The sequence below is a fragment of the Natrix helvetica genome, assembly GCF_964273705.1.
Source record: "Natrix helvetica genome assembly, chromosome: Z".
Taxonomy (NCBI): Eukaryota; Metazoa; Chordata; class Lepidosauria; order Squamata; family Natricidae; genus Natrix; species Natrix helvetica.
In genome coordinates, this window is record NC_138554.1 from 29,741,845 (window position 1) to 29,760,565 (window position 18,721).

Sequence of the window (18,721 nt, forward strand, 5' to 3'; positions counted from 1 at the left end):
ACCTGACTGATAATATTTGTGTAGAATAGGAATTGGTTCAACTACAGTGCAGCTCTCTGCATGTGCTTTGCATACTGTATGAGGCAGAAGCACTAAAATCATCATCTTTTTTGCAAGTATTCCAACATTTGCATGGATAGGCATTACTGATAATACCTGAATATAGTTAATTGCCTGAAAGAACAAATTACTTTTAAGAAAAAGTATTTTGTTAAGGTACAGCTCTACCTGACAGGTATATAATAATATTTATAACTCAGAATAATGCAAGGGTTATATATAGAAAATTTTTCAGTAGTCTAAATGTTAGAGCTCTACAGGGATTTGGCAAGAACTGAATTAATCATAATCATTCCACGTGATAAATACAGGAGGAAATAACTGCTAATCATTTAATGAGGTTTCTACAAAACTGCTACTCAGCAACAGGTTTATTACATTTGGCTCCAAAGTTTTTGAACATTGGAATTTGAACAGATGTTTGTTATGTTGAAGTAAGGCAGATTCAGCAGTGAAACGAGAACCTGCATTTGGAAAGATATAGTTATATAATACACATACATCCAATATTTCAATTGATAATTAATTTAAACAGTCGAATTGTCATATTAAGAGTGTTGGTTAAGTTCAGCTCTTCCTGCTAGCCATAATTTGTAAAACATCCCACACAGAGCACTTTTATACTATAGAGTCAATTATAGTTTCATAGTTATAGGCCACTTTTACATAGTGATGACATATTGGTAGCATCACAATGAAATTAATATATGCAATTACTTCTAGCCAGAAAAAACAGCCTTTGGACATAGCAAAAAGGTGTATATTAATGAAGCATAATGTTGAATGCATTTCCAACAACAATGATATTCAACTACAACATGCCCAAGATGGTGTCCTGTCGCGTTTGAGGAGAGCTTCGGGGAGATGATTGTCCTTCTTGGGGCTTGCAGGAGTACCCTATTCCATCGTTGGTTCCAGGTCCAGCTATGAGAACTTCCTGGGACCTCGGGGGATACCCTTGAGCTGCGATGTCCTGCCTTATAGCCCGAACATCATGAGTGAAATGGGGTGGTTAGCAGTGAAAGGAGAATGGAGAGCGTCAGTCAGCTGCCGGCGTCGGTGTGGTCAGCAGCTGCGGTGGGACGCCCGGTGGGATGCCCGGCCTGGGGTCCCTGGGGTCTCTGCAACCAGAGCATGGTCAGCGGTCTGGGGTCTGGGGTCTCTACAGCTGCTGCTCCCCACGCCGTGATGTTATCCCAGTTGCTCCCCCCCCTCCTTGCTTGTGAACATGATAAATTAAATCAGCGGGGAGTGGCTGAGGCAGCTGGCATGGATACTAACACCAGCAGAAGAAGGCTTCGGGAGTTGGTGTGGGCGTGGCTGGAGTGGGGGAGTCCTTCATTGTGCCACCCCTGGTATTACTCCGGCTGCCTGGGCCACCGTACTGTGCCATTTGGCCATTTGCCCCCCCCTCCTGTGATATTATGGACTCGGTCAACGGAGTGCAGCCCTGGCGATGGATGTGAGTGCGGCTGGCGTGGGCGGAGCTTAACTGTTGGAATCGGAGTTGGAGCAGCCGCCGATTCCGCTGCTGTCCTCATTGCCACCATTACTGGCCAGTTTACCACCTCGCAAGCTAGCATCTGCTGCGATTTTGGACAGCTGGCCATTACCCTTACATATTGTCCCCAACACCGACAACTTTATGATGGACATAAGCTTCCCATGGACATGTCATCTCCTCATTCCATCTCCCCATGATGTCATCCCGTTTGGTTGATGCCACACTATCCTATATGCTATACTGCGACAGAACTTTATTCCCTCTGGGAACTCCCCCTTTCCCGGGGATGGCCTTCTGCCTATCAAGACACTTCCTTAATGATGGATCTTGGGATCCCGAGAGATGGCATGCGAAGAAGAGACTTCTTAAGGGTTTTTTTACAGGGGCTTTTAAACCAAAATTTAAGGGGTGGGAGGGGTGGGTTGATTTGGATGGCTCAGACAGGCTTGGGGGGGAGTCTGCCAGGGCACAGGCCAGCACTAACTAATGGGCGTGGGTTGGGAGGGCTAGGAAGGGTTGGGATTCTGGGGGAGACATTAAGCCATTCCATTGGGGGGTTCACCATCTCTACTGTTTGAGGGAGAGGCAGATATGGTGGGGGGCGAGGGCCAAATGATGTTTGGAGGATGTGGGTTTGCTGTTTAAGAGCGATCACGCATTCCGACCCTCATCGCCCTTCTCGCACCTCTGGGTGCCTGGGATTACAGGATCCTGGTCTCCGGCTGGTGTCGCTTAACGCCAGGTCTGTGGTACATAAGGCTCCCCTCATTTATGACCTCATACAAGAGGGTAGAGCGGACCTGGCGTGCATTACGGAGACCTGGTTGGGCCATGAGGGGGGTGTGCCACTTAGCGAACTATGCCCACTAGGCTTCCGGGCGTTTCACCAGCTGAGAGCCCAGGGCAGGGGCGGGGGGTAACGGTGGTTATTAGGGAAAGTCTCAGACCTCAGGAGGTCACTGTGCCTCAGATAGGCGGGTGTGAGTCCCTCTTTGTGAAGTGGGGCCTTGGAGCTCAGGTGGGCCTTTTTGTTATGTATCTGTCTCCCTGCTACATTTCATCGGCCCTGCCGGAGCTGCTGCATGTGTTAGCTGGATTGGCAGTTGATTTCCCCAGGCTTATGTTCCTGGGGGATTTCAATCTGCCTTCCATTGGCGAGATATCTGAGTCAGCTCAGTAGTTCATGGCTTCCATGACAGCTATGGACTTAACTCAGTTAATTCAAGACCCCACCCATAATGGGGGACACACGCTTGACCTGATTTTTGTCTCTGGGCAGTGGATGAATGATCTAGATTTAGAGGATATTTCTATTCAACCCTTGTCATGGTCTGATCATTTCCTCATCAGGCTTGACTTCCATACCACTACCCCTCGCCGCAGGGAGGCAGCACCGACCAGATGGTTCCGCCCCAGGCACCTGATGGACCCCAAAAGGTTCCTGATGGAGCTTGGGACTTTTCCTGAATCCCTTGTTCACAACTCGACCGAAGCCCTAGTGGAAGCCTGGGATACGGCGGCCGCTGGGGCCTTGGATCGCGTTGTGCCTTTGCGGCCTCTGACCCGGTGTCGATCCCGGGTGGCTCCCTGGTTTACCGAGGAGCTCTGGGAGATGAAACGCCAGAAAAGACGCCTAGAGAGTGGCTGGAGGGCCAGCCGGTCCGAATCTGATCGAACACTAGTAAGAATTCATATTAAATCCTACTTAGTGGCAATGGAAGCGGCAAAACGGCAACATTTTTCCGCTCTTATCGCGTCTGCAGATATCCGCCCAGCTGCCCTGTTCAGGGTGACCTGCTCCTTACTTAACCAAGGAACTGGGGAAGACCCCTTGCAGGGTAGGGCTGAAGAATTTGTTCAGTATCTGCAGGATAAAATCGCTCAGATCCGGACAGGCTTGGACTCTGACTGGGTAGATTTGGGCGAGCCAACGGGGATGAATCTTGAGGAGACAATCTGGGATGAGTTTGACCCTGTGACCCCCAAGGGCATGGACAGGATTATGGGGAGACTTAGTGCTGCCACTTGTGTGCTGGACCCGTGTCCCTCGTGGTTAGTTTCGGCTTCCCTGGAGGTGACACGAGGCTGGCTCCAGGCGATTACCAATGCTTCATTGAGAGAGGGGTTCTTTCCTACCGCCTTGAAGGAGGCAGTGGTGAGGCCCCTCCTTAAGAAGCCTTCCCTGGACCCAGCTTCTTTAGCCAACTATCGTCCGGTCTCCAACCTTTTCTTTGTAGCAAAGGTTGTCAAGAGTGTGGTAGCACGTCAGCTTCCCCAGTACCTGGATGAAGCTGTCTACCTGGATCCGTTTCAGTCGGGTTTCAGGCCCAGATACAGCACAGAGACGGCATTGGTCGCATTGGTCGATGATCTCTGGCGGGCCCGGGACAGAGGCTGCTCCTCTGTCCTGGTCCTATTAGACCTCTCGGAGGCTTTCGATACCATCAACCATGGTATCCTACTGCAACGACTCAGGGGGTTGGGAGTTGGGGGCACTGTTTTACGGTGGTTCTCCTCCTACCTATCGGATCGGTCGCAGTTTGTGTTGACTGGAGGGCAGAGATCGACCCCCAGGTGCGTCACTCCATATAATCCCTCCTCCCATTTTCCCACAGTAGAAAATGTGGCAGGCCTGAAGGCCCAAATGTAAAAGATGGCTTCCAGGTCTGACAATAGGCCTGTGTAAGGTCAGACCCCAGCTGGAATATCATGGGTTATTTCTAATACAGAAGACTTAGTTTCCTAAATGTACAAAATCCTCCCTAGAATCTCCTATTTTGATTGGATAGAGAAGAAACAAAAGTTCTAGAGTAACAGAATGTTCCAGATAGCTGAGTTCAAAGGGAAAAGATGAGACCAGCAACAATACAAACTTAGAATATGTTTGTGAAGCTCTAGTCCTCATCTAGTCCATCTGCTGACATCTCCTGGTTTTCGTATTTAATTATAGTAAATTATTTAGATCTAAGGATACCTATCCTGATCAATAACATCCTATAGCATAATAAAGATAACTTGCATTTTTCCAAAATTAAGCATTAAATTATTTGCAAAAATAAAATTATTTTAAAAAACATTAAATGTAGATTAGTTATTCATCTAGCAAATGAAATCTTATAACTGCATTCCAGGATTTTATTCTTCAGATATTTAACTAAGCGGGTAACCATTTCACAATTTTATTGCATGGTACTGTTATGCCTCAGTACATATTTTCAGGGTTTTTTACTTCAACTGTTTTTGGCATGTATTCGGGAATGCAAAACACCAATTGGTTCAACATGTTTCATTATAGCCAGGGAGATAGTTATCATGTGCATTTTCCTATTTAAATTACATATCACAATTCTAATAATGGTATCTCTAGATCAGTGTTTCTCAAACTTGGCGACTTTAAGTCCTGTGGACTTCAACTCCCAGAATCCCCCAGCCAGCATAGCTGGCTGGGGAATTCTGGGAGTTGAAGTCCACAGGACTTAAAGTCACCAAGTTCGAGAAACACTGCTCTAGATCCTAAAATAGTTTTTCTTTTGATCAAGTCCTCATGTGAATTTACTAAAGCTTAACAATATGAGAATATTCGCCAAAGATGTTTAAAAAGATTTGTTTAGTATTCAGAATAGGAACAAAGAAGATAGCAGGATTCATTCACTCAAATGCTTAGTTTACTTCTCTTTTTTTAACGAAAAGATGATGACATGCTGACAGCTTTAGATATTACAACAATCTAGCTGTATGTCTTCCAAGATAATTTGTTCAATATGTTTGCTTGTGCACACAAAATACTTCTGTGCATGTGCAGAAACATCTTGGAGGGTCAGCAAAATTATTATCCCACCCTTCAATCATAAGCACAGCCCGCTCGGCTTTTTCTCTTATATACAAAAGTCCCACGCTCTGAAGGCCCTCCCTTGCTTTCTCTGTTCTGTCGGTAACAGCTCGGAGGAGCTAGCAACAGACAGGGGTACAGCTAGAGGCCAAACAGAGAAATATGATCCAGCTATTGTCCAAGCGCGCTCTTTCTCCCTCCCTCCCTCCCTCCCTCTTTCTCTCTCTCTCTCTCTCTCTCTCTCTCTCTCTCTCTCTCACACACACACACACACACACACACACACACACACACGCATACACACATTTCCCATGGTTCCCATGCTTTAAAATTAAAATTTAGAGGATTAAAATTTTAGAGGTACTCAACTTCTTTCCAAGCAGCCTTTGAGCTCAAAACCCTAAACCCCTTTAAAACCTAGTTCCGAATGGCCAAGGTCCAGGAAAAAGCCACCCACAGACTCAATGGGGTCTGTGCCAGCAAGGGAGGCTTACCTGAGCCATATCCATTGGTTAGGTTAGCTTGGAGTCCTATCTGGGGTGCCGATGTTGGAAGAAATGTCCATCTGGGTTCAGCTCCAAGTGGGGAAAAAGACACTGGATTCATGGAAATTGCTTGGAAAGAAGGTTTTAATGGTGGACAGAACTACATGGTCTGAGGTCCTGGGGGAAAAGACAATCACATGCCTTGGGTGAAGAAGAGAAAAAAAAAGGAAAGATGCTGAGAGTGCCCTGGTTTTATGCCCTCTCTGGACCCCACCCTGGACCTTCCCATTCCTGTGTAGGAAATGCATTCTGATTGGTGGTCAGACTCCCATAGGGCAGTGCAGGGGCAAATCTGTAGGCTGTCTGAAGGGGGTAGATCTTTGTTATGTAGAATAGACTGGCTCAGGCCTTAATAGCTCATTCACAAAGGTGGGGGTGGCAGAGTTTCTGCCTCTCTGGAGTTTCAATTTCTCTTTTTGGGGGAAATACTCTGCCTTTTTAATATTTCCTAAAATGTTTCATTTCTCTAGGAGGGGGGTGGGTTTTAATTTCCAACAATAGGTTATGGCAGGACCATTGGATTTGACAAGATTGGCCTTTCATATGGATTTGGACACTGAAATCTTCCAAGGTGCTTTAACACTTATTCTCTATCAACATAAATGTTTCTTTTTTTTAACTTAAAGTTTCACCTGATTAAATTAAGATTGCTTTGCCCAAATATTCTGACAACATTTCTTTAATTGATTGTTTCCAAATACCAGGATTAATTGGGAGGTTTGAAAGAGGTTTGAAAGCCTCCCTGAGTCTTTGATTAATCTGAGTATGGCTGAGAGTTGGATCAGCATGTATATAGTATCTCCAATGCTCAAGTATTTACATGTACTCAGATGAAGAAGTTAAGCTGGAGTGTACTAAGGAAACTTTGAGCATCTTTTCTTGTGTCTTATATGAGTTTCCTAGCTTTGGAGAGCTTTTTGTAGCTAACCTTGCTAGAAAACTACAGGTAGTTTTAATGATTCTTACATTCTGCATCTGGTGTTCTATAAGATTAGATAAGGCAAATATAACTACCTAGTAAACATATGCAAACATAATTTAAAAAGTTAGTTTGCACTAACAATCAATAAAAACAACATTCTTTACTACATCTTCCAGATGGATGATAAAAATAAAAAGAATTTCCAGAATTAAAAATGAAATTACTTAGCAAACTAGCACACATAGGTAATTCCATTAGAAACAAAACTTTCTATAGTTCCTTTAAAGAATATTTTTCATTAAGTAACTTTACAACTGAAAATTAGAACACATTTCCTTTAGGATAATTAACTATTATTATTATTATTATTATTATTATTATTATTATTATTATTATTATTATTATTATTATTATTATTATTATTATTATTATTATTATTATTATTATTATTATTATTATTATTATTCACTGTGATGTGTTGTAAGGAAAATGGCATTTTGGCCAAATTTCTAGGGAGGCAATAATCATATATCTTTTTTTATTCCATTTATATCCCGTAATTGTCACAAAAATCTCTGGAGCTTATTAATGACTCAATATGCTCCCTAAATCAAATTTGCATCAACCCTCATGAGGATTTGCTTAAATGGCATGATTATAATACAGTAAAGTTGTCAAAATGTATTTAAAAGCTTTTCTCAATACTGAAAACTAAAATTCACTCATCTAGTTTTTTCATCATTTTCTTATTTTATTTATTGTATTTTAGACAGAAGAAAACATGTCAATACCTTCAAATATTTCAACACCTAAGTCATGCCTTTCAAGATGGACAAGCAGAACAATACATTTTATATAATAGAACTGCAAAGCAGAGTGGTGCATGTAGAAAGATCTGAAAAGCAAGATGGGGTGGCTGAAAATATATATATTTTCTCTCCTGCAGATGCCATGTCTTGAATTCCGGAAACATACTGTTGCTATTTGTACTACTCAGAAGAGGGTCTATATTCCTCATAAATATTTCACAAGTGGTGACTTCGTTATTGGTGCCACCAGTTCTCAAATGATAGTATTTATAGATCAGTTTTCTTTTGAGGAGTATCCTGCCCCTGATGTTGACTCTCCAATGTAAGTATGTATTAGTTTTAGATATAGATGTGTGGATGTATAGCTGTAGATATATAGAGCTATAGATATAATTATCTCAAGACTGTTAAACATTTATTTGTTAAGTTGGGCAAAAGCTTGTCAGAGACATATCTGCTTTTCTTCTTCTTTCTTCCATAGCCTATAAATTGTTTTGATTACTTGTTTGCTTGTTCTTTAATTTTAATTTTTTACTTTTAAAATGTATAAACCCATTTAATAATGCATAGAACAAGATACATGGGACTTTCTTTTGCTCTCACTCTCCATTTGTAAGTGTGTGTGTGTTCATTCATTCATTCATCCATTTATTCTATAAATCTGATGGACTATAATATTTCTGATCCATCAAATTGTATACACTAAAAAGATAAATTAATCTTTAAGAGTCCAGTTGCCTCTTGAAAAAGCAGCTTTGGGACAACCATGACCTGGATGACTGAGAATCTCCATAGACAATCTTTAAGTCTAGCAAATGCATTGGTAAACCTATGAATGATAAAATCATTTTTGATTATACTGTGAAACAAGTAGCTGGTCACTTAGATAAGATAGTAGATTTCATTGGATATTTTCAAATGGAGATGAGAAATCTTTTGTTAGACATCCTGTCTCTTCCTTCTTCCTTGACCAGGATTCTATGATTTATTCCATAAAAACATTAAAAGTACATTCTGCATTGCATTTTAAATGTTCTTGATCTTTTTGGAAAATATTACCTCATTTTAAATACTTTTTCATTCTTACGTTCTTGGTTCTCTTATCTTACTATTGTAGCATTTTTTTTTGTTCTGTCACATTTATTAGTGCCATGCCTTTCCTTGCCATATAAATTACCGCTGTATAATCTTTCCATCAAAATCATACTCTTCATTGCAATCATTTATTCACTTCAATGCCTCACAGGAGTATTTGCCACTACAGACTGTAGTTCCAGCATAATAATAACAATGTCTCTTTAAGTTTTAATTTACCCTCCCATCTTTTTGATAAATACCTTTCCTATTTGTAGTGTCACTGGTAAAATATTTTACTACTTGCTTTATTTGAACTTCTCTACATAATCAGCATCATTATGTACTAATAATTAGAGCAATTTGAAGACAGAAGGCAGTTCATAGAACTATTCCATTTCTTTAATTGCTAATACTGGGAATTTCTCTCCTTCCTTCTTCTTTACAGAGTTGTGACAAAGAATTATCAGCATGTGCTAGCGTTGGTATTTGCGGTAACTGAGATAAATGAAGATCAACATTTCTTGCCTAATATCTCCTTGGGCTTCCACATCTCGGAGAGCTATTTCAGTGCCAGGAGATACTATCACATCGCCCTAGATTTTTTCTCAGCAATTCATACACTAATTCCTAATTATAAGTGCAATAATCAGAGCAGTCTGATTGCAGTTATTGGGGGATTGGGCACAGATACTTCCCGACATTTGGCTGCCATTTTGAACATCTATAAGTTACCTCAGGTATAAAGAGAAAGTAGAATGTCAAGTTTTATCATGATTTATCACGATGATTTACTTTTCCTGTCAGAAAAGGAATTTATTGAAAGTTTCTTCATAGAGATGTCAAAAAGCACTCATATTTAGCAATAACAATAATCAGCATATGTTCTATGAAAATGCCTTTAATACTATCAAACATCTGCCTATCCCAAGTCCTTGGGAAACAGTGGCTGGATAAAAATGCCAATCTCATCTAAACATCTGATTGATTGTGACTAGTATTCGACTAATAATCTAATTAATTATCATACTTTTCTTAATCATTTCTTTGTAAACTGCAGTGGCAAGTTCAGAGACTACAATAGAGGTGTCCCTTATCCACTTTCACCTTTCTGGAATTGAATCTCCTCACTGCTTCATAGAGAAGCTATGCATCCAATTGCTGAATTCAATAAGGTTGCCAATTTAATAAACTGATAGATAAATTGCATTCTAAGTGAAAATAGTGAAGTTGCTGAAAATTGTTTAGACTTATATTCCATTCCCTTTTAGTAACTCCTGTGAAAGGAAATTGGGAAAAAGTTATTTTTCTTTGAAATTGGTTGCCAAGAGTTTAAAATAAATAGGCAGCACAAAAATGTAGCAGAACCTGATAAATATTTACTCAAAACAATGTAGCACAGAAACACATTTAAACACTCACAAGGCATACAAGTGCTGAAAGATTCTTAATTATTTAAATAATTTATTACAGTGTTTTTTAAAAAGAAATTTTATTACAGATTATGATTAGAAAAATAAAAACTAATACACACTAGCAGAAATACAAGATTCATTTTTGGGAAAAGGGGAAAGGGGAAAAAAGAAAGTCCATAAAAATGAAAAAAAAATGAAAAAAATATAAAGAAGTAACTTCTCCTTCATCACAACTATAAATTTTAGTAATTTATCAGTCTCTTAAAAGGCAACAAATTCTTTTCCCCTCATATTTCATCTGTTGAATATGAACAAAAAATTTAAACCTTATCATTCATCCCTAGTCAGCAAAAGTTCATTAAGAACTATCAGTGGAAACATCACATCTATTTTAAATTTGATCAAAAAAGCAAACTATATTCCTTCTCTGTATTTTCAACATTTTGATTTTTATGCCCTTCAAATAATATCCTCAATTTGTTTATTTTCATTTTTTCTTTGTCTCGTCTCAGAAAAAAACATCAATTTTTAAAGATTTCTTTTATAAATTCAGTAAAAAAAGTTATCAAAATCAGCCCTCTAGTTTTTATTTGCATGTCCCTTTTAAATACTAAAATGTGAACCAATTTCATTTATGAATCCAGTATACCATCTTTTTTCATATTGTAATTTGTAATTTGTCATGCTTAAATCCACATTCAAATCAATTCCAGTCTTATCCAATATAGCATGTCCCTCTATTGTAACTTCTTTTGTAAAACATTGATCTATGATATTAGATATATCTAAAAATAATTTTTGAGTCCTTTGTTCACAAATCTCCATAGAAATATCCATTCTGTAGTAGTGTTTTATTTTTTTTCCTTTAATTGTAATCTTTAGCTTTTTTTTCCTGATTCCCTCAATGTCTGACATTCAAAGTCCCATCTCATGTACTTTCCCCCAAAACCAAAACTACATTTTCCTAAAGGCAAGGGCTCTTATAATTAATTTCAAATTCTTATATTAAATCCATCCAGATGCCTAGTCTGGTTTTGATATTCCAAAAGCAACACTATAAGTACTATTTTGATGTGAATGTGATAAAAACCTAATCATTCCAGAGGTTCTTAATATTTCAAAAGGAATAAAAAATAATAATTCCAAAGGTGATTAAGAAATGATGCTCAGTTGAGCTTTATGACTATAAAGTCTTCATTAGGACTGAATTAAGATGGAATCCTTTGACTTTCAGTCACAATGGGCAATCTCACAAGCTCTCCTTTTTCCAGAGAGAGTTTGCTGATCATGATCCAGCATCCTAACTTGCTGTGACCTCATTACAAATCTCACTACACTTTGCTTTAGTTATTTTTATTATATAGTATTTATATGAGTAAACCAATTGTGAAAACTTAACAAACATCTTTCAAAATCTTTTGGGTAATAGAATAAGGAGATCTTAAAATATTTTGCAACTTTTATTCAGAAGGAAACAGAGATAATTTAAAAAAACAAATCTTAGCATTTCAAAATACAAGAATGTAGATATATTACCTGATACTCTGGTTTGTGCATAAAACATGATTTCACTTTTTTCCTCAATCCCAGTTTAGTTATGGTGATTTTGCTCCGATGATGAGGGATCAATCCAATTTTATTTCTCTCTACCAACTGGTACCAAATGAAATTCATCAGTACAAGGGAATTGTCCAGTTACTTCTGCATTTCAGATGGAAATGGATATGTCTAATGATCTTCAATGATGATGGTGGAGAGCTTTTTTTGAAGAACATGCTTCCAATACTTTTTGAAAATGGCATCTGTCCTGCCTTCATTGCAAAGATTTCTGTATTAGTTTTTTTCGAGGACTATGCAAATGCACAGATAAAATGGCACAACATATTACTAGATATTATAAAGAGTAAGGCCAATGTTATTTTTGTCCATGGAGAAACTAGGACCATGTTATCTTTGATGATTGTACTGAATTCAAGACATACTGATGATGAGAAATTATTTGGTAAAGTATGGATTATGGCAGTGCAGTTGGATTTTGTAGCACTGGTCTTACATAAGGATTTGAATCTAGAAATCTTCCATGGTGCTTTAGCCTTTACACCCCACACTCATGAAACACCAAAGTTCCAGCCTTTTCTTCGGAGCCTGAATCCCTATCTCGCTAAGAGAGATGGCTTCATTCAGACATTTTGGGAGCAGGCATTTGGTTGTTCCTTTTTAAACACTAATATTCAGGAGGACATTGACAACAGCTGTACTGGGAAAGAGAGGCTAGAACGCTTACCCGGGCCTTTCTTTGAAATGAATATGACTGGCCACAGTTACAGTATTTACAATGCAGTCTATGCCTTGGCAAATTCTATACATTTCATTGATTCAAGCAGTTCAGCTTTCAAAAGAAGATTTGCCAGAAGGGGACTAGAAAGTGGGATTCTGCAGTCATGGCAGGTAATCACTCTTAAATATCTATGGCAAGTTCTAAATTAAGACATCATTACAGGTCATTGTCTCTAAATGTTATTGCTCAAATGATTTTGCAATAAATATGCCATAAATATGTATAAATAAATATGCAATAAAGATTTGCAGAAATATATATCCTCTCTTAATATTCTGAAGAATATGTTGACATGCAGTTGCTCCACAATAATTTCAATGTCCTTCAGTATTATTTTTACCTTGAACTTTTGTACAAATAAATGTACTTTACAATGATGGAAAATTACATTAGATAATTGTGAGCAGAAAAAATAATGAGGGATATTTGCAGTAGTGAGATTCAAATAATTCAAAAACTGGTTCTCTGCCCTAATGATTTCTTCCAACGACCACTTCACCAAACTGCTCAGAAAATTAACAACTGGTTTTCCCAAAGTGGTGCGAACTGGCTGAATCCCAACACTGGCTATTTGCCCTGATACTTTACATAAACACACACTTGACCTTAGATGAATGGCCAAGAAACATGTCACCAAATTTAATTTCATGCTCCTCAGTGATAATTCTTCAAGAGAAGCAGTATGTTTAAACATCTATTTAAAAAGATTTGTGTTGACAACATGCAGTGTCCATATACTTATGAACAAAAATGTAATTGTGCCCATGAACAATTTACCCATGGACAATATACCCAGAGACCCATATGAACCCAGGGACAATGTACATATGCTCCTGGACAATAGCAGTGGTGGGTTGCAGGTGGTATGCCCTGGTACGGGCGTACCAGAGTCCGCCTGGAGCACTGGATACTGTTCTGGTATGGTGCTCCTGAGGGCCTACCCGCCCACCTGAGCTCCTTACCTGTCTTTTAAGCCTTTGGCATATATACGGCACCTGAGCGATGCTCCACCGAGCAGCTGGAGCATCGCAGAGGCTTGCAGAGGCGTCGCAGGCAGGTACAATGCATGCGTGCGTGCACTGCGCGCATCCATGTGGGTGACGCTGGGCCCGTTCCAGTTGGAACGGGATCCGGAAGCCACCACTGGACAATACCTATGGAAATATACTATGACTATGGACAATCTCATAGACAATGTATTAAGTAAATCAGTTGGATATTCCGTATTGTACTTTGAAGCTCTTACTTGAATAATTAATATGCAGAAGATACAAACAGATATCCCAAACTTTCCAAACTCCATTTTTCTAAGCAAAGTCCATATTATTGCCAAGATCATCCAATAAACATATGTCACCATTCCAAATATCATCCAAAATTAAATCAGAGTCCAAAGCAATGTAATCCTCAAAGTTCCAATTTATTAAGAGAGACATGTTGGCACATCTGTGGAAACCCGAATCTGAGCTTCCTGGGTTACCCAGTTGAAAGTTCATGATCTTGCCCCCATACCCACAAGTCCATCACATGGTCCAATCATCCACTGCCGCACTGGCAATTCCACCCATCTAATTCTGGTCAGGTGAAGAGGTGCAGAGACAAACAATGACATTGGCTTTCTAAAAAGGATTTTTTTTTTATTTTGACAACAACACATTCTACTCCTTACTATTCCCCCTCCCAATTCCCCACTAATGAAACAGCATAGTAAAATAAGAGAGTTTGACAGGCCAAAGATCCTAAAAGGAACTGGCTGCAGGTCTGACAACATGTCTCTGTAGTCATTGGGACTTGCACTCAGCTCAAGAGAATCTATATCATATTTTTAAACAACTAGTTAATTCTTGTAATCTAATAATATTGGATTCATATGTCTTGTTTTAACCATTATGGAGCAGAGAGGTTTGAAACATTTAAGTAAGCACGCCTAGAAATATATTGTAAATAATTGAACTATAAGTTAAAAAAAATCAGCTCTCTAAATTTGAATTATTGTTCTAAACCAGTCATGAATTTTATTCTCCTAGCTCCATCACATCCTAAAGAACTTTTCATTTAACAACACAGCTGGAGAAATCGTTCACTTGAATGAGCATGGAGAATTTACTGTTGGGTTTGATATTACAAATGTCATAACTTTTCCTAATAAATCCTTTGTTAGAATAAAAGTTGGAAAAATGAATCCCTGGACAGGTCAAGGTACAGAGTACAGCATCAATGAGGATTCTATCATCTGGCCTAGAAACTTTAATCAGGTGGGAGTTTCTTACTATTTCTAGGGTCAAACATTCATTTATAAAATATTTTCTAAAAGTGACCTTATTATACAATTCTTTGCTAACTAATCCTGCCCAATAAATGGAACATCATAGGGATGAAATAAGATTTATAAATAGTGGACCCATTGGCAATTTTAATTGATTGTCTTAAAAATTCACTAAATGTATTGTAAATTACTCACATAGCAGTGGCTACTATCTTGGGTATATAAACTATTAGAAATCACATCAGAAAACATAATGTCTCCAAATGTTCTATTCTTCGCAAATCCAAAGAAACAACTTTCAGAAAAGTGATGTTTTAATGTAATGAAAGACCATATTTATTATATTTAAAACCAAAGATTCTGAAAATGATTTATTTCTTGGTAGTATTATCTTCATTCTGTTCAAATAGGTAATACCCCTTTCTCTCTGCAATTCCATCTGCCCTCCTGGTTGTCATAAGAAAAAGAAGGAAGGGGAGCCATTTTGTTGCTATGATTGTGTTTGGTGTTCAGAAGGAAAGGTTTCTACTGAAGCAGGTATAATATTTCTAGTCCATGATATTGTTAAGACAAGTCTTCTGTATATAACAGTTTTAATAAAAAGATAAAAATGGCAGTTTCCTACACTCTTAACATTTCTGTTTACTCTGACATATCTAAGAATAATATCTAGTGAGTTTGTTTGGAACTATCACATTCCAATGTTATGAAGATAATTCACCTTGCTCTGGAATTTTGCTTCAGTATGTTTTGTTGGAATCTCTTAGAATACTTAATCTTAAACCTTCATTTCCCAGTTGATGGCATCACCATGGTATCTAAGTCAGTAGTGGGTTTCAAACATTTTCGTGACCAGTTTGGTGGGGGTGGCTAGGTGGGGGGCATGTGACTGAGTGGGTGTGGCAAACTTGACATCACTCGTACCCATGCCCACTCAGTCACATGCCTCCCATCAAGCCACGCCCACAGGAAAAGATGGGATTTTTTTTAGGATTTCTCCCTATCTACCCCAGCCTTCTCTTCACCAGTCACCTCCATTTCCCCTCCTTTAGCAGCCCCAGCCCTGCCCTGCTTCATCCCCCCGCCACTGCCTTTTTGATTGCTTACCTTCTGCAGTGGCTGGTCCAGAGTCTGGAAGGCAAGCTGACTGCAGTTTTTGGCAGCCCCCACCCAGCCACTGCTGATGGAAAGCAGCTGGCTGGCAAAGAAGCCTCCCAGCCATCACCACTTTGAGATCCATTTTGCAAAGCAGCTCTCAGAGAAGTGGTGGCTGGCCACAGGTCACTGAAAAGTAATCCAGACAGTGAAAAAGCTGCTGTGGACTTGCAAGGCCATGGGTTGCGCATACACAAAGAACATGGCAGTGACAGCAGCACCTTTTTTGATGACCAGAGGACTTTTTAGCGGTCTGCTGCCAGCCATAGCTTTTTTGAGAGCCGGTATGCAAAGCATCAGAACGAGTGAGCAGTGACCAGATTGGGGGGGGGGGTGAGCAACCGGAGACAGGGAAACCAGTTTGGGGGCGTGGCCAGCTGGCTATTGCTACCACCTTGCCAAACTGGGCAATATTTCTGCTACCGGTTCAGGCGAATGGGTGCAAACTGGCTGAATACCACCTCTGATCTAAGTGCTTTTCAAATAGTCCTATTCCTCCAAGTTCTGAGGACAAAGCACTACTATGAGCAACATTTAGGGGGAAAAGTTTTATTTAATTTGTTATGGCATCAGCCTATAGAGATAATCATTCCAGTTTAGATTCTGATTCCATATTGGATATCAAGAGCATAACTTGGCATAAATTCTGTGGCTGAAAAACAGAACATGGAAAACCTTATTCACATATGATTTGATGATATCAAACCTGATGCAAAGATGAGCATCCAACAACTGAAAGAAGCTGTGCTTGACAGGGAAGCATAGAGAACATTTGCCTATAAAGGTGCCAAGAGTCAGTCATGAATGAATGGTTAAAACAACAACATTTACAGTTCAACTTTTCTTTCTTTTAGACATGGATGCCTGCAAGACCTGTCAAGAAGATCATTATCCTAATAAGGAACAAAACCAATGCATCCCTAAGATGTTTTCCTTCCTGTCTTATGAGGAACCCTTGGGAATGGGGTTAGCCATTACTGCATATTTCTTTGTTTTCATCACAGTTTGGATTTTATGGATTTTTATAAAGTATCGCAACACTCCTATTGTCAAAGCCAACAACAGGAGCCTCACTTATATCCTCCTAATTTTCCTTCTCCTCTGCTTCCTATCTTCATCGCTCTTTATTGGCCAACCTCATAAGTTGACTTGTCTCTTCCGCCAAATGGCTTTTGGAATAATCTTTTCAGTGGCTGTTTCATGTGTGTTATCAAAAAATGTTACTGTGATTGTGGCTTTCCTTGCCACCCAACCAGGATCTAGAATGAGAAAGTGGATGGGGAAAAATGTAGCCAATGCTATACTTCTTTTCTGTTCTTCTATTCAAATAGGCATATGTCTTATCTGGTTGGCTACTAACCCCCCTTTCCCTGATGTTGATATGCACTCAATGGCTGAAGAAATTGTGTTAGAGTGTAATGAAGGGTCAACTGCCATGTTCTATTGTGTTTTAGGTTACATGGGTTTCCTGGCTTTTATGAGCTTCCTTGTGGCATTCTTTGCAAGGAAGTTACCTGATAGTTTCAATGAAGCCAAGTTCATAACCTTCAGCATGTTGGCCTTTTGCAGTGTTTGGATATCCTTTATTCCTACATACTTGAGCACTAAGGGAAAATACATGGTGGTGGTGGAAATCTTCTCTATGTTGGCTTCTACTGCTGGACTGTTGTTTTGCATCTTTCCCCCCAAATGCTACATTATTTTGCTGAGGCCAGAACTAAACAAAAGAGATGAAATAATAAAACGAAAAAGATAAAATAAACTATTTATGGGCTTAACTTAATTATAGGTATTTTTTGTAGATTATACAATGCAACACACTGCACCATTCTCTGAGAACATGAGTTGGAACATGTTGGTTATGTCAAATTAATCTATTTTACCCTTCTGCATTTTATTCTCTGCCTGGGCATTTTATCAAGTCAGAAAATACTTTCAGTTGCAATATTTTATTGAATGATCAATTGATATGACATATAACCTATGTTAGATGAAGATTTATTAATATAAATTTGATACACAAATAAATAAATAAATAAATAAATAAATAAATAAATAAATAAATAAATAAATAAATAAATATAGCTGGCCATCTCACCAAAAGTAACTGGGTGGCATACAACAGATAAAACACCAAAGTAAAAACAATATAAAATATTAAAAAAACATTGATAAATAGCAATATTTCTGAAAGTTTATGTTTCTGTAAATACTATGGTGCATTTAAAGTAAAAAAAAAATAAAGGCTAGAATACAAGCAAAATGAAGTCAGTTACTTTCTCAGGAAAACTTAGTATGGTTATGAGTAACGGATTTGAGAATTTGTTTGGATCTAACGTTTTGCAATGAAATAATCTAAATTATCTTTCTCAGCCTAAAATATTGATAATAATCTGTTTATTTGAATGATGTACATCCAAAGGAATTTTTATTTAAAATGTAGTTTATACAATTTTATGCATCCTTTGAAAATACACAGCCTTATGCAGACTGATGGCAAAACAAGTAGAATCAAGAAATAAAGAATAGTCTGTACAGTGTTGTAACATAATCCATGGCATGGAAAGGGTGTTATTGCTGCAACTTTTCTCTTGGCAACTATTCCACTCTGTCCTAAATTGAAAGCACAAAATACCATCTGTTCTATGAGTGACCACTTCCAGTTCCTGTAAGAGCATTGCAGAATGTGGAATATAATGATCAAAGGGAGTGTTCACAGTTTGATTGCCTGTTGGAAATGCAGGCAGTAATCGACTTACAGTTATTTAGTGACCATTTGAAGTTACAATGGCAGTGAAAAAAGA

General features: G+C 38.8%; 1 protein-coding gene across 1 annotated transcript; it reads left to right on the top strand.

Moving 5' to 3' along the window:
• Positions 1-7,806: 7,806 nt before the first annotated feature.
• LOC309401361 (vomeronasal type-2 receptor 26-like) lies at positions 7,807-17,673 on the top strand (the record flags this gene model as incomplete). Its single annotated transcript, XM_081970431.1, has 5 exons — positions 7,807-7,991; positions 9,192-9,483; positions 11,749-12,606; positions 14,524-14,695; positions 16,772-17,673. 5 exons carry the CDS (start codon positions 7,807-7,809, stop codon positions 17,671-17,673), a joined length of 2,409 nt encoding a protein of 802 aa, XP_081826557.1.
• Between the last annotated feature and the right edge of the window lie 1,048 nt (positions 17,674-18,721).